We start from the raw sequence: 13,690 nt of genomic DNA, 5'->3' as shown, positions 1-13,690 counted from the left end.
CAGTTTACCGTCAGTGCCTGTTTCCGTCCACTTGGCGTAGTCGCTACAAAATTGCGTATAATTTGAATATATGCCTATACCTGTATATTCAAATGATACGCAATTCTTTGTAGCAACTTCGCCAAGTGGACGGAAACAGGCACTGGACGGTGAACTGATGCAATGACCCTATTATTGGACATGTTTCACCCAAAATTAGGTACTTACCAATAGCGATCTTGACATCTCTTTATATTGAAAAATAAGTCACAGCAAATGTGTTACAATTATATAGCATTTATGATCATATACATTCTTTTGATTTCACAAGTAATGGTTACTATTTTTTAAGTTTTTTTCAATAAAAAAACACATCTAGATTGTTTACTTACACTTTTGCTGATGCTAAAAAACGAAGTATAATTAATGTAATGCTGACGCCCGTGTGGGTTCATACCTGGTGAAAAGGTTGTCCATCAGTATTCAACATGGTAACGCGACTAGTGTGATGGGTACCTTTGCGCCGGGGACAACATGGGGAGGGGGGGACTTTCTGACTAGGTTTAAGTTGTCTTAAGTTATTATTGATTTATGTATTTTTTATTTTTGTATTGACATTTATTGAATAAATATATTAATGTAAAGTGAAGTATGATACTCAGATATTTCCTGAACAACAGTGCAGATATTGTGTTTGCAGTCCTGTTGACTCTGTTCTGGTGGTTCAACAAAACGCTGGTTGTTGGCAGCATCTCCAGTCTGAGAAACACTTCAAGTGTGCAAGCGATCTCATGAACATATTCATAATTGATACTAAATTTAATATCTCTCGCACTATGTAATTAGTTTACCATTTAACTCAGGCAGTTGGCAAAAAAATTGTGTTTCTAAAAGAACATAGCTGACTTTGTATTATGTTAACACATTCAGTGCCAAAAACCCGACTATTGGGTATTTTATGATTTCGTTCCCAGGCCGGACCACCCGATAGTCGGGATCGTGGTATTACTGTTTATGACGGAATTGTTTGTGGCCTGGCGTGGATGTCTTGTTTGGCTGGGTGGCAATGAATGTGTTAAGGTCAGAGGAACTGTGGGGGAAGGTGGACACTTGTAGGGAAAATAAACAGAGATACTTAAAGATATTAAAAACTAAATTAAATAATACTAAAATGCCGGGACAACGCGAGGATGATGATATGTAAACTAGGTTTAGGGAGTCCTCTAGCTGGTGCGGGTGAGCGGGTTAACAAGAAATAGTATGAGCAACGCTAACTTGCGCGAACGCTTGTGACGGATTTTACCTACAAGGCGCCGGCCTAAGGCGTTCGCGTTCGCAACGAGATCGCCCACGTAAAACACTTCTATAGGTACCAAAGGATTGATTCACCCCGCGCCGCATCGCTTCGCTACGCGTTCGCGTGTTATTCGCCTACGTAGTACGCTGCGTAAACCTAATTTACATATCACTTTTATACTTAACATAATACAAATCAGTTTCATGCAGCAAAACCTTCAACCCGTTCATAGCTGACCATAATTACTTCTCACCAGCCACCTCAGTTAAATGGTAGATCTATTATATTTGAGTCTGTTATTTATAAACTATTTAACAAACGAAAAATTGATTACTATTTTTTTACCATAATGTAAACTAATACATTCCATGTAATCCAAGGAAAATGTAAGTAGTTTTTTCATTCTGTTTTGTAATATAATAGTGAGTTCACAAATATTATGTTATGAAACTTATGAATAATTAAGACATATATTTTGTTATGAATTATTTATGTAAGTGTTTGGTAACAACGATGAAAACGTATTAAAAAATTAATAGACTTTCATTACATTAGTCAATTTGTGTAAAAATGTCCTATAATATTTATTTATTACAAAATAAATATCCCTGGTTTAGGGTTCCGTAGTACCCAAAGGGTAAAAAACGGGACCCTATTACTAAGACTCCGCCGTCTGACTGCCTGTCACCAGGCTGTATCTCATGAACCGGGACAGATGATGTATTTCTGTTGCCGCCATAACAAATACTAAAAACAGAATATAATAAATATTTAAGTGGGGCCCCCATACAACGTGATTTTTTTGCGTAATGGTACGGAACCCTTCGTGCGCGAGTCCGAATCGGCTATAATGTACTTATTGAGATTTCATGACATATTCCTGAATGTTTACTTAATTCTTATAGTTTCTAACCTACCTACCTTTAGACCCACTGTTAACGAAGCGTAGCTGCTAAGGATTGTATGTAGAAGAATGTGAATTGAATAAAACAAAAAGTGAAATGCGGCAATTTATTTAACTAAACATTCAGATAGCTGACACAATATCCATTGGCGTTTCTGAACCATTCCGGGACTTTCAACGACATACGCTCCAAATGCTCTATCCCGTGACAAAACATGCTCTTAGAAACCTCAGTGGATGTCACCGACGGGTCGGCCAGCCAATTCTCAACTTCATCATTCAAACACATCTCCACTTTATACAAAATTTTTGTCAACAGACTTGACTGTAACATTAATTTATCTCCCTGAATATATTCCCCACTGTTCCTTATCACTTGCAACTCCTTGTCCATAATCCAGATTAAGATGTATTGCTTTTTATTAGCCGATATAGTGCACTCTAACACGAGTTTGCACATTATGGTGAATTGAAGTCCTAGGTTGAATTCCTTGGCCATTTTTTCTATTGTGAATATAAAATCTGTTGTACTAGAATGTGGTGTTTTGTGGGAGAATACAGACGTTTCGTTTCCATTACGATCTAATTTTAATTCGGAGTTGAATAGTTTGACTGTGTCTTTGATTTTCAGACCCAACCACGCCAAGCATCTATTGCAGTGATATACTTCCCTTTTAGCATTAAACTTATTTGTTTTTTCGGATAAAAGCTTATTATTTATGATGAAAAACGTCAGTCTGTGTAAGAAATCATTTTTGTTTGGTTTCATAGCTATTTCTGTAGGTTCGCCTCCGTGGCAATGTCCGTGGCAAAACCACTCTGACATGTCAATATTTGTTGAAGGCAACTCCAAAATTCTATCAAACTTTATCACATTATCCGATATGACATTGGAACAATTGCTGCAGAGAATCTTTACATCATCTTTGGATTCAAAATTAACTTTTAATTCTTGCGTTTTTACATTTGTTTCCACATTATTACTGGTTAGGACTTCATTGTAGAAATTCCCGCCATTTTTAGGCTCAGTTAAGATTCTAAAAGATATATTATTCTTATCTATTTTGAGACAGGACATGGAATTTGGTATAATTTGGCAGAACTCTTGTATCGGTATAACCGCTGTGACTTCATCATCATCAGAGTAGCAATCCGAAAGACTTTCTATAGACGACAGACTGTCACGTCTCTTGGAATCATCATAATAATTCAATACAATACAGTTGGATTGTATGCTAATCTTCAAATTACAATTTTTCTTAAAATTAACTCCCGTGGTAATATAAACGTTGCAACTTCGCAACCTAGAGCGCAGCTCCATGAAAACACTTTTTATCAACATCTTCGCTTATTCTATTACAAAAATATCTTATTTATCAATTAGCTCAATATTCTCAATTCTCTGTACATGACCGTTAGTTTCATAGACTTTGAAGAGGTTATCCATTTCTCGAATGGTGAAGGGTAGGGTGGCTCTCTTGTAGTACGTGCCCATCATTTCGATGTTGTCGATGACAGTGTCGAGGAGATGGGACTTCTCGGCATGAATGCCGGGCGCCTCGTGGCGCAGGTACGTGAAGTGGATATGCAGGTGGTAGAAGGATGGTTGGTAATGCAAGTAGATGCGCAGCTGGCTGCCTCTTACGTTGTATTTCTGGAGAATTGCTTTCTGGAAAAAAGTGTTTTTTTTTATAAAATGTGGTACTCCTGATAAGGTAAATACGGGTAGGGTAAGTGTGGCTCGATTTCATATTGGGGCCTGTTTACACATTGACTAGTTTTTATTGCGAGTTCATGCATTTGCTACTTACGTCACAGCATAAAAAATAATAGTACTAGGTACAGAAGGTTCACTCTCTAACAAAACGCGTCTAATACGAGAGATACAAGCGCAAGCGCGAGTATACGTCCGTACTACTACTGTTAGACACCAAAACTGGTGTGGCCGCATGCACTTGTAGCGACGCGACGAAATCGCGGAGTGAGCCACGCCTGCTTACGTTTTGTGGCTAATGTATGAACTCGGACCTTACTATTATTGCTGTCCGTATTTTATCACTATTTTAGTGGGGACAATGAAGATTAGGGTAACCAAATAAATAAATATTATAAGTCATATTTACACAGATCGACCTAGTACCACAGTAAGCTCAATAAGGCTTGTGTTGTGGGTTGTGGGCACTAGACGACGATATATATAATATACACGTATATATGACACCGTAAGATTGTGAACCCGTTAGTTTACAATCTAACGTAGGTTAGGTTAGTTTGTAATCTCCCTACCGTCAATTTATAATTTAACTAGCGATATTATAAACTAACGAGTGTTTACAATTTTACGGTGACATATATATAAATACTTATATAAATAGAAAACATCCATAACTCAAGAACAAATATTTGGGATGAACACACAAATAACTGCCCTTACCAGGATTCGAACCCGGGACCTCCTGCTTCGTAGGCAGGGTCCCTACCGACTAGGCTAGGAGGCCATTTAAACAAGTAATAATTCTAAAGTGAAAGTGATGTATCACAAAGTAAGTAAGTGTGTATGTGTGTAGTGATGTACGTACTGTGTGAGCGAGATTTCCGCTGCACCTATTTAATTTAATTAGTACCTACTTTTTAAGTTATAGCTTTAATTTATAAATAATATTTAGCATGTAATTATTATTGTAATGTAATGGGTTCATACCTAAATAAATAACATTTTATTATTTATTTGTATGTCTTTCCCATCACGGAACAATGGTGTTCCGGACCTTTGGGAGGCATGCGCGGAGCCGAAGCCAACACGTAGAGGCCCTTTTGACACTTTAATGAAATGTAAGGGGTACACCGAGCGGATGCTGCCCTTGCCCGTGTCATGGGACGCACGCAGAGGCAGCACCCGCCAGGGTGTAAGGGCTATTGAGAGTTGATGGAATCTAAAATGAACTAGGTTATTGGGTGAAAGCGATGGACTAAGTACTGAGCTATGGGGTAAAAAAACCGGACGCCTGCCTAATAAAACGGTATGCAATTTTATTTCCGGCAGACGGTGACTCGCCCTCACAAGATGGGCCCCCACAAAAAGCGACATCTAGGATGGCTCAAGGGCAACACCGGTGTGAGCGGCTCAGGGGTGTCGAGAGGTGTGCGCCGCTTTCTACCCAGTGGCTGTTAACAGCCACTGTGCCAACTCGCGTCTTATGCATATTTCACTTCCACCCCTGGAGCTTATAGCTCTAACGACTCCACTCTGGCCGGCCGGCTAAGGCAAGCCAGAGGCAGAGAATCCTGTCCCATCCACCCTCCTTGCGGGTAACAGAACTCCCCAGGAGCACTCGGGTACGTGAGGTCGCTAATCCCCAACAGCTCGCCACAAGCTGCCCTGCGTTGACTGATTGCACTGGTAAAACCAGCGGGCGATGGGGTCGTCACATCCCTTATTTATTATTATTATCATTATTTTTCCCTTACAAGTCATCGTTTCATCAATCATCTAATCAATTCTAAGGCAAGTAAGGCAACATTCCAACTTCGAGTATAGCGTATGAAGTTAGGCAAATGTCGTTTCGTATGACTGTATAACTTCTTTCATCACTTTTATTGATTACTAACGGCCTTTGATTAAGTCATGCATGCATATCGCATTAAATACGCCATTATTTTATATTGTGACTTGTGATAAGAACCAGCATGCTTTGTATGCCACTCAATCACTCATAAGTCCTCTACATAGGTACCTCACCAATAAAACAAAGAGTATTAGAATTTAAGTAGGTATCTTTCTGCGGTTATTACGTATGTTAACATTTTTTTTACTTAATAATGAATTAATGAACCTCCAGGTCTGTTTTCTTAAGTATTTTAAGTACACTACATTGTACTACAAATCCATTTGTATTATGTGACTGTTTGTGTTCCAAATAATTTAAAAAAAATATTTAAAAAAAAAAGAGTAGAAATTTTGTATATTAAACTATTAAACTAATTTCTTTGTATTGAATGATATTTTTAGCAACTAAAACTAGAGTAAGAATAAGAATAATATTTATGTGAAAAGAACCTAGTTTACAAATATCAATAGGTATCCTGTGGCCCCACACTAGGCTAAGCCTGTGACGTGGCAGCCGACTTCGCAATTCGGTCAAGGTTAAGAAAAAACTAAAAGTAATCTAATAGGTGAGGTAATAGGTAATTATGAAATTGAAAGAAAGAAAAAAGGAATGAAAAAGGGTGCGTGCGCGTGTGTGTGTGTGTGTGTGTGTGTGTGTGTTTGTGTGTGTGTGTGTGTGTGTGTGTGTGTGTGTGTGTGTGTGTGTGTGTGTGTGTGTGTGTGTGTGTGTGTGTGTGAGCAAGCTTCGTAAGTAATTGTACAGATTTACCCCCTTATTCATAATCGTTTACTAAAGTTGACAAGCCGATCGTATCGGTATGATGGAAAGGGTCAAACGATTATTAACGAAAATAATTGTGCACTACATCTGTAACCTGTACGGTTACCATCAGTTTGTCACTGACATAAACGCCGTCGAGAACGTAATTTACTTTCTATACATCTCGCTCGCACTCGCATATTAGTGCAAACGGGATGTATAGAAAGTAAATTACGTTCTCGACGGCGTTTATGTCAGTGACAAACTGATGGTAACCGTACTGTTCTAGTTCGAAGATTAAAATTTGTGTCGCTAACTACACAAATCAACTTTTTTTGTAGTTATTTTATAATTTAAGCCAGGGGACAACAGTAACATAGTTTCATAGAAAAATGTTATAGGTACTACATTCTACTAATATACTAAGGCCCACTTGCTGCTTGCAGGGCTTATAACTGCCATAAAAAAAAGATATCTTTGGTTATTTTTATTAGCAAAAAACCAGGGTTTTAAGAGTGACCATGAGAATGACCATGGCAACAAGTCAGACGAAAAAGAAAAAGTAAAAGTAAAATACGACAAAAGCGGCGCGCATTCGATTCGTTGAAGGTTGAGCGGCACGAGTAGAGGGAGGTATGAGGAGCGGGGCGCGGGCGCCGTGGTCTTACTCGTATTATAACCAAATATTATAAAAAAAAATGCTAGAACATACTTTTCCCTCGTCCCTGATTCTCTTCAATAGCGGTAAATGACTAGCGTCCAGGTCTCTAATAGACTTGATGCCTTTCTGCTGCACTATCGCCAGCAAATACAGAGTCTCCTTGGTCAGACCATCCCACTTCAGATCCGGGAGCAACACAAAACCTTCTCTTTCACACTTGTTGTCATAAACTATCCTGTCCACTTCACTTTTGCCTTCTATTATGTTGTAGACCCACTGAAATGAAGAAAATAAGTAAGTGAAATGTACACGATATTTTAAAATTATTATACTGTGTGTGTGTGGTGTGTGCACGGATACTGACACAATCTGTACAGCAATCTGCAAAATTGCATGGACACATAAATGGAATTAATTCATAAAGTGGCCATGCGCGTTTGCAGCTGGCTGTACACATAGCTGCAAAAGTGCATACCCACTTTATAAATGGAACTCATTTGTATTTACAATTAGTTACCTATTGGGTTGCTCATTCTACCCTCATTCTTGCACGTCGGCTGCGTTCAGTTGATATAGGTCTAGTGAATCTAACCATGAATCATTCAAAACTGTTCAAGTGGCTTAGTTGTTAATTTACCTGTAAATTAAATTGTTCTTTCTCTAAATGTGGCAGAGTTAGATTCTCGTACAACTCCGGTGTTTCCAGAACTATGTGGACTTCTTGTTGGCTGAACTTTGCAATGTGCTTCTCGGTGGCCGGGTATATGATGGTGGTCTTCACACCTGGAATTTCAGTAATGGTTGCACAGTCAGCAGTAGAAGTTGCTAAGCGGGTGATTCAAAATTACCTTGATGCACTCATATTCTCTTAAAGGCCATAGGCCTGTCTCCATATTGCGCGGCAAACTATCGAACATTGGCTCGCGAGGCAGCCGCGCGCAATGGATACCGGGTTGGCTCGCGAGCCAACACAATATGGAGACAGGCCTTAACACTTTCAGTGCCAAGCACCCCATTTCCAATACAAAATGAACCCATGCAGTGGGTTTTTGGCACTGAATGTGTTAACAATAGTCATGTCAAGATAATTGTAATCACCTTGCCTGCTTAGCAACTTTTCCTGCTGACAGTACTTCGGTTGATGAGTTTGTCAGTTATTTATGTTGCTTAGAGACCAAGCAAACTTGGGAGCGATTTTGTAAGCACAGATTGTCCAAGTGTTATTTTAAGCATCATAATTTCATAGAAGTTTGACATTTAAAATAACACTTGCACAATCTGTGCTATCAAAATTGCTGCCGATTTAGCTTGGTAATAACTCTACTTTTAATAACAATTGCTCTGTTTATTTAAGCTTTCATGTGTGTTGGTCAAAAATCGTGGGTTGAAACCTGGATTGTGCTGTATAGAGTAGCAAAAATCACTGTCGAAAAAATTTAAAAGATGACTAATAATTCGGTCAGGATTCTTATCATACACAAAGAGGTTGAAACCTTATCCGCTCAAACATACGATTGATTTTGTGATAATGCTAGCCAAAACATTGTTGAGAGATGCTTTTCTTTCTATGTTTCTGAGAATGCTATGATTTTTGATGACTAGGCTTAAAAATATGTGTCAGATAAAAATTCTGATTCCTAGCAACTACAGCTATGGAAGTATCAAAAGGACTAAATTAATTAATCGATTATTTAAATTTGTTTTCTTATTAGACTGCTGCGTTATTGCGTTATGGAAGACTAATATAAACTTTATCTGATTACTCTTAAGCAGACTCACAATCAGTCAATCACTTGTTGATCTGTTAAGAGAACAAGATGACAATTAGAGTAATATTTAATACGCAAATTTAATAATCACGACTTGACCAACACGTATAAATAACGCCAAAATGATGACTAATGCAACTAACGAAGAAACAAAGAATTTAACCTTACCTTATGGAATGCACTTTTTATTTTTCATTGACTCACCGTTTAAAGATGCCTTGGGGTAACACTCGAAGTTTCCGTAAATATCGTTCTCGAAGAACGTACGCAGCTGGCTGTCTACGGAAAAATATCCGTCGTTGTCCAATTCCTCTTCCTTGAAAGCATTTTTCTCTAGAATCACTAATGCAACCCCACTCTTGTCCTTGAATTTCCCCTGCACACAAACCGTTTTCCTATTCGTATTGTTGTTAAGAATCTTCTCTACTACGAAGTCTTTCAACTCCAAGTTATTACCATTCACGTTTACATCGTTTTCATTATTAGATCTAATTTTCTTCGCGGAAGGCGGTTCTAAAACATCGTTTTGGCAATTCCCGTCGGACATCTTGTGACAGTGCTGCCAACAAACAGGACTTTCAAGACTTTCAAACAATTTTTGTCTATGACTTTGCGATAATTCAGGGCTCTACAGACTAATTCGATTTATCGATACAACAGAGTGCAATGGAGTGATATATAAGACAGATAACTTAGAATGAGACAACGTATCGCAGCTGATATATCGGAGGTTAAATTGTGTACAATGTAAGGCCCCGTTCGCACGGCAGCTTTTTCAACGCGCGTTAAAAAAGCGTTTGAATGACACAAATGGATAACCATGTATGTATTCACACGAAGGCGGTTTTTAAGCGCGGCGCTTTTTTATCGAGCACTGTTCGATTTTCGGCGTTGAGCGTTGGCGTCAAATTGAATAGACCATACGGAAATCCGTGTATCTGTTCTCACAAGCGTTGAAAAAGCGCCGGCGCTGCTGTCAGTTGGCTGTCAAGTGTCAATTTTTGGTGTCAATCGTCAAGATTATTATTAGTTTCACCTTAAAAATGTCAACTTATGCTTACAAATTCCTGAAATATTCAAGCTATATTCAAATAATACGTCGTAATAGCAAATAAAGTATGGCTTTGCTTAGATGCGTACGTGGCAGTACGACTCACAAGTGATTTTTAAGCGTTCATATGAACACAAATATTGGAAACGGTAAAAAAGCGCCAACGTCGGGTTTTAACGCAACGCTTTTTAAGCTGTCGTGCGTATGGGGCCTTCTGACCTGATTTTTAACGGTTCGTTTCACGCGGTTTTTACAAATAATATTATTTTTATAGTCTGGTAAACCAGTTGTCACAAAAGGCGGCAAAATTGAAAATTGTAGCTGCGAAGGTTTGATCACCCATACAAAATAAATTTAGCTCTAGGTACTCTGACAAGTTGGTTTTCAGTTTAAATTTTAATATACATATAGTCTGACAAAATAGAGTAGAAATTAAAAAGTGGCAATACTGTGTGTAGTAGTGTCGTCTCTTTCAAATCAATCTATATGTCGCAGGGAAATGATCAAAACAGAGATTTGATCAAATCTCTAAGGGATATGATCAAATCACGCAGGATGTTAAAATGTGGTATTATCTATGAAAAGGGACCTTATTGTCGATGGCGCTTACGACACTAACATCGATGAGCACTAATCGTAGTAGTTTAAAATTGGTGATTCTGGCCCATTTTAGTTATTTTGTTTTCCAATTTAGCAATTAAGTTTCTTTGATTACTGGAACATTCAATGTTGCTGTCTATCCAATGCGGAGGTCAATTTATGTTATGTGACGCTGATGAACTGATCAGTCATCGGGTTTAAGGTCCCTTTGTAGTTTTTTATAAATAACTCGTATACGGTGACTTGTAGCAATAAATGTTCTGACACATAAGTAATCTACATCAAATTGTCTACATTAAGGCGCGGTGTGTAGTAAAATGCACTTTTTTGTCACCATATTTACAGACGTTTACAAGGATTTCATGCATTATTTTCTAGTATGTATAACTTCAGTCCTTGAACTACGTTATTGCTTGTCAGAAACACGACGGCTCATTATTTTCTCGATAGAATCTTAAGTTGAAAACATGCCTAACACTGTCTTTATTTCCTTATGTTAGAAGTTCTAGGACGAAAATGTATATGAAACTTACTTCAGTCGATAGCTTTTAAGTAAATCTTCATTATTGCTTGTCCTTTTATCGATACGTTAATTTTTTCATTCATCATTTGATGAATTCAACATTTTGCCTACTAAATTACACCCTACGCGGCAATACCTTGCGCCTATTCCTCACGCCAGTACGCCCGTGACCACTGTCAGCGTCGGACCTGTGCTAGTTTAGCGGACGTTTCATAAAATGGGTAATCACAGTATAAATATGCAAATATGTTATACACACAATGTTTTTCAACATACTTACGAAGAAAAGCAAAATAATTCTTAAATACGGTGACATTTCAGACATTCGTCCGTCATATTGTCATTTTATAACAAGTTGGGCAGCAAAGGCACACACCCATCTAACCAATCCGGAATTCAGTCACGATTGATAAATTGTGTAAACATATTTTAAAAGGCTATAAAATTAATCAAATTGAATAATTTAGACTGGTCACATTTTTGTAAAAATCGATTTCTACTGGCAAAACATATTACTTTTTGGCAACCGGGTTTTTTAACCTAATTAGACCCCGCTGAATCCGAATTTGCCGGTTGCTTGATCGAATTCTTGACTGGAAGTGAGATATGTGATATTAAGGTCCCTTTTTTTAGTTTTTCGTAAATAACTCGTAAACGGTGGCCAATATAAAAAAAATGAACTAATAATCTACACAAAATTTTCAATAAAAAAGATTCAGTACATTTTTAGCAGGGATCAATATTTAAAAAGATAATAAAGAGGGAAAGTTAATTATAATAAATTCTAAGGTTCCTTGTTTTTATTTTTTCGTTAATAATTTGAAAAGTATGACTCATAGCAAAAACAAATCTTACACATAAATCATCATCATCATCATCATCTCAGCCATAAGACGTCCACTGCTGAACATAGGCCTCCCCCTTGGACCTCCATACGTGCCGGTTGGAAGCGACCCGCATCCAGCGTCTTCCGGCGACCTTAACAAGATCGTCTGTCCATCTTGTGGGTGGACGTCCTACGCTTCGCTTGCTAGTCCGTGGTCTCTACTCGAGCACATTTCGACCCCATCGGCCATCTTCTCTGCGTGCAATGTGGCCTGCCCATTGCCACTTCAGCTTGCTAATCCGGTGGGTTATGTCGGTGACTTTAGTTCGTCTACAGATCTCCTCATTTCTGATTCGATCACGTAGAGAAACTCCGAGCATAGCCCTCTCCATAGCTCGTTGAGCGACTTTGAGTTTTGAGATGAGGCCGATAGTGAAAGACCACGTTTCGGAGCCGTAAGTCATCACTGGTAACACACATTGATTAAAGACTTTCGTCTTGAGGCACTGAGGTATGTCGGACGAAAAGACATTACGTAGTTTCCCGAACGCTGCCCAACCGAGTTGGATTCGGCGGTTGACCTCTTTCTCGAAGTTGGACCTACCTAATTGGACTACTTGTCCTAGGTAGATGTACGAGTCAACAACTTCGAGTACCGAGTTCCCAACAGAGACTGGGATGGGCACAACATTGGCATTTGACATAAGTTTCGTCTTGTCCATGTTTATTTTCAAGTCCACCCGTTGTGAAACTCGGTTGAGGTCATCGAGCATCATGCTGAGTTCCTCCATCGACTTTGCCATGACTACGATATCGTCGGCAAACCGAAGGTGAGTGATGTATTCGCCGTTGATGTTGATGCCAAGTCCTTCCCATTCCAGGAGCTTGAAGGCGTCTTCCATTACGGCAGTAAACAGTTTCGGAGAGATAACGTCTCCCTGCCTTACGCCTCTTCGCAATGGAATCGCCCTCGTGCTCTGCTCCTGTACTCGGACCGACATGGTGGCGTTATTATACAAACACTTCAACACTTCGATGTACCGATAGTCAATATGGCATCGCTGAAGAGAGTCAAGCACCGCCCATGTTTCCACCGAATCGAAGGCTTTCTCATAGTCCACAAACGCTAAGCATAATGGCAAGTTATACTCTTCGGTCTTCTGTATAACTTGCCGCAGCGTATGGATGTGGTCTATGGTACTATAGCCTTTTCGGAAACCGGCTTGTTCGGGAGGCTGGAAGTCATCAAGTCTGTGTTCGAGACGGTTCGTGATGACCCTTGAAAACAGCTTATAGACATGGCTCAGAAGCGTGATGGGTCTGTAGTTCTTCAATAGGTTGTTATCACCTTTTTTGAAGAACAGCACCACCTCGCCTCTATTCCATGTTTCAGGCGTTATGCCCTCGGACAAGGCGGAATTAAAGAGCTTCTGGAGGACTTTAAGTACCGGTGTTCCACCCGCTCTCAGAAGCTCTGAAGTGATTTCGTCTTTGCCCGGCGCCTTGTTGTTCTTAAGCTGCTTCAGGGCCATCCTAATCTCGTACAGACTGATGTCCGGGATATCTTCGGTATAATGTCGGGACAGCTTGGCTCTTTGATCTCCTACCAAGCTGTCAACGGGCTTTGCGATCGAAGTGTATAACTGTCCATAGAACCTCTCGATCTCACCTAAAACCTCCGCTTTGCTCGACGCTATGCTGCCATCTTCCCGT

General features: G+C 39.2%; 2 protein-coding genes across 2 annotated transcripts; both read right to left on the bottom strand.

Annotated features, from left to right (window-relative positions):
* Positions 1-2,273: 2,273 nt before the first annotated feature.
* On the bottom strand, positions 2,274-3,522 carry LOC134802034 (uncharacterized). The gene has a single exon (XM_063774648.1). It carries the CDS (start codon positions 3,520-3,522, stop codon positions 2,296-2,298), a length of 1,227 nt encoding a protein of 408 aa, XP_063630718.1. The 3' UTR covers positions 2,274-2,295.
* On the bottom strand, positions 3,376-9,551 carry LOC134802035 (m7GpppX diphosphatase). The gene is made up of 4 exons (XM_063774649.1): positions 9,182-9,551; positions 7,846-7,991; positions 7,260-7,484; positions 3,376-3,849 (listed from the first exon to the last, which is right to left on the bottom strand). The coding sequence occupies exons 1-4, from the start codon at positions 9,522-9,524 to the stop codon at positions 3,550-3,552; spliced, it is 1,014 nt and encodes a 337-aa protein (XP_063630719.1). The 5' UTR covers positions 9,525-9,551; the 3' UTR covers positions 3,376-3,549.
* Between the last annotated feature and the right edge of the window lie 4,139 nt (positions 9,552-13,690).

This window comes from Cydia splendana, chromosome 23 (assembly GCF_910591565.1).
Source record: "Cydia splendana chromosome 23, ilCydSple1.2, whole genome shotgun sequence".
NCBI lineage: Eukaryota > Metazoa > Arthropoda > Insecta > Lepidoptera > Tortricidae > Cydia > Cydia splendana.
This window is presented reverse-complemented; position numbering and strand designations above follow the sequence as displayed.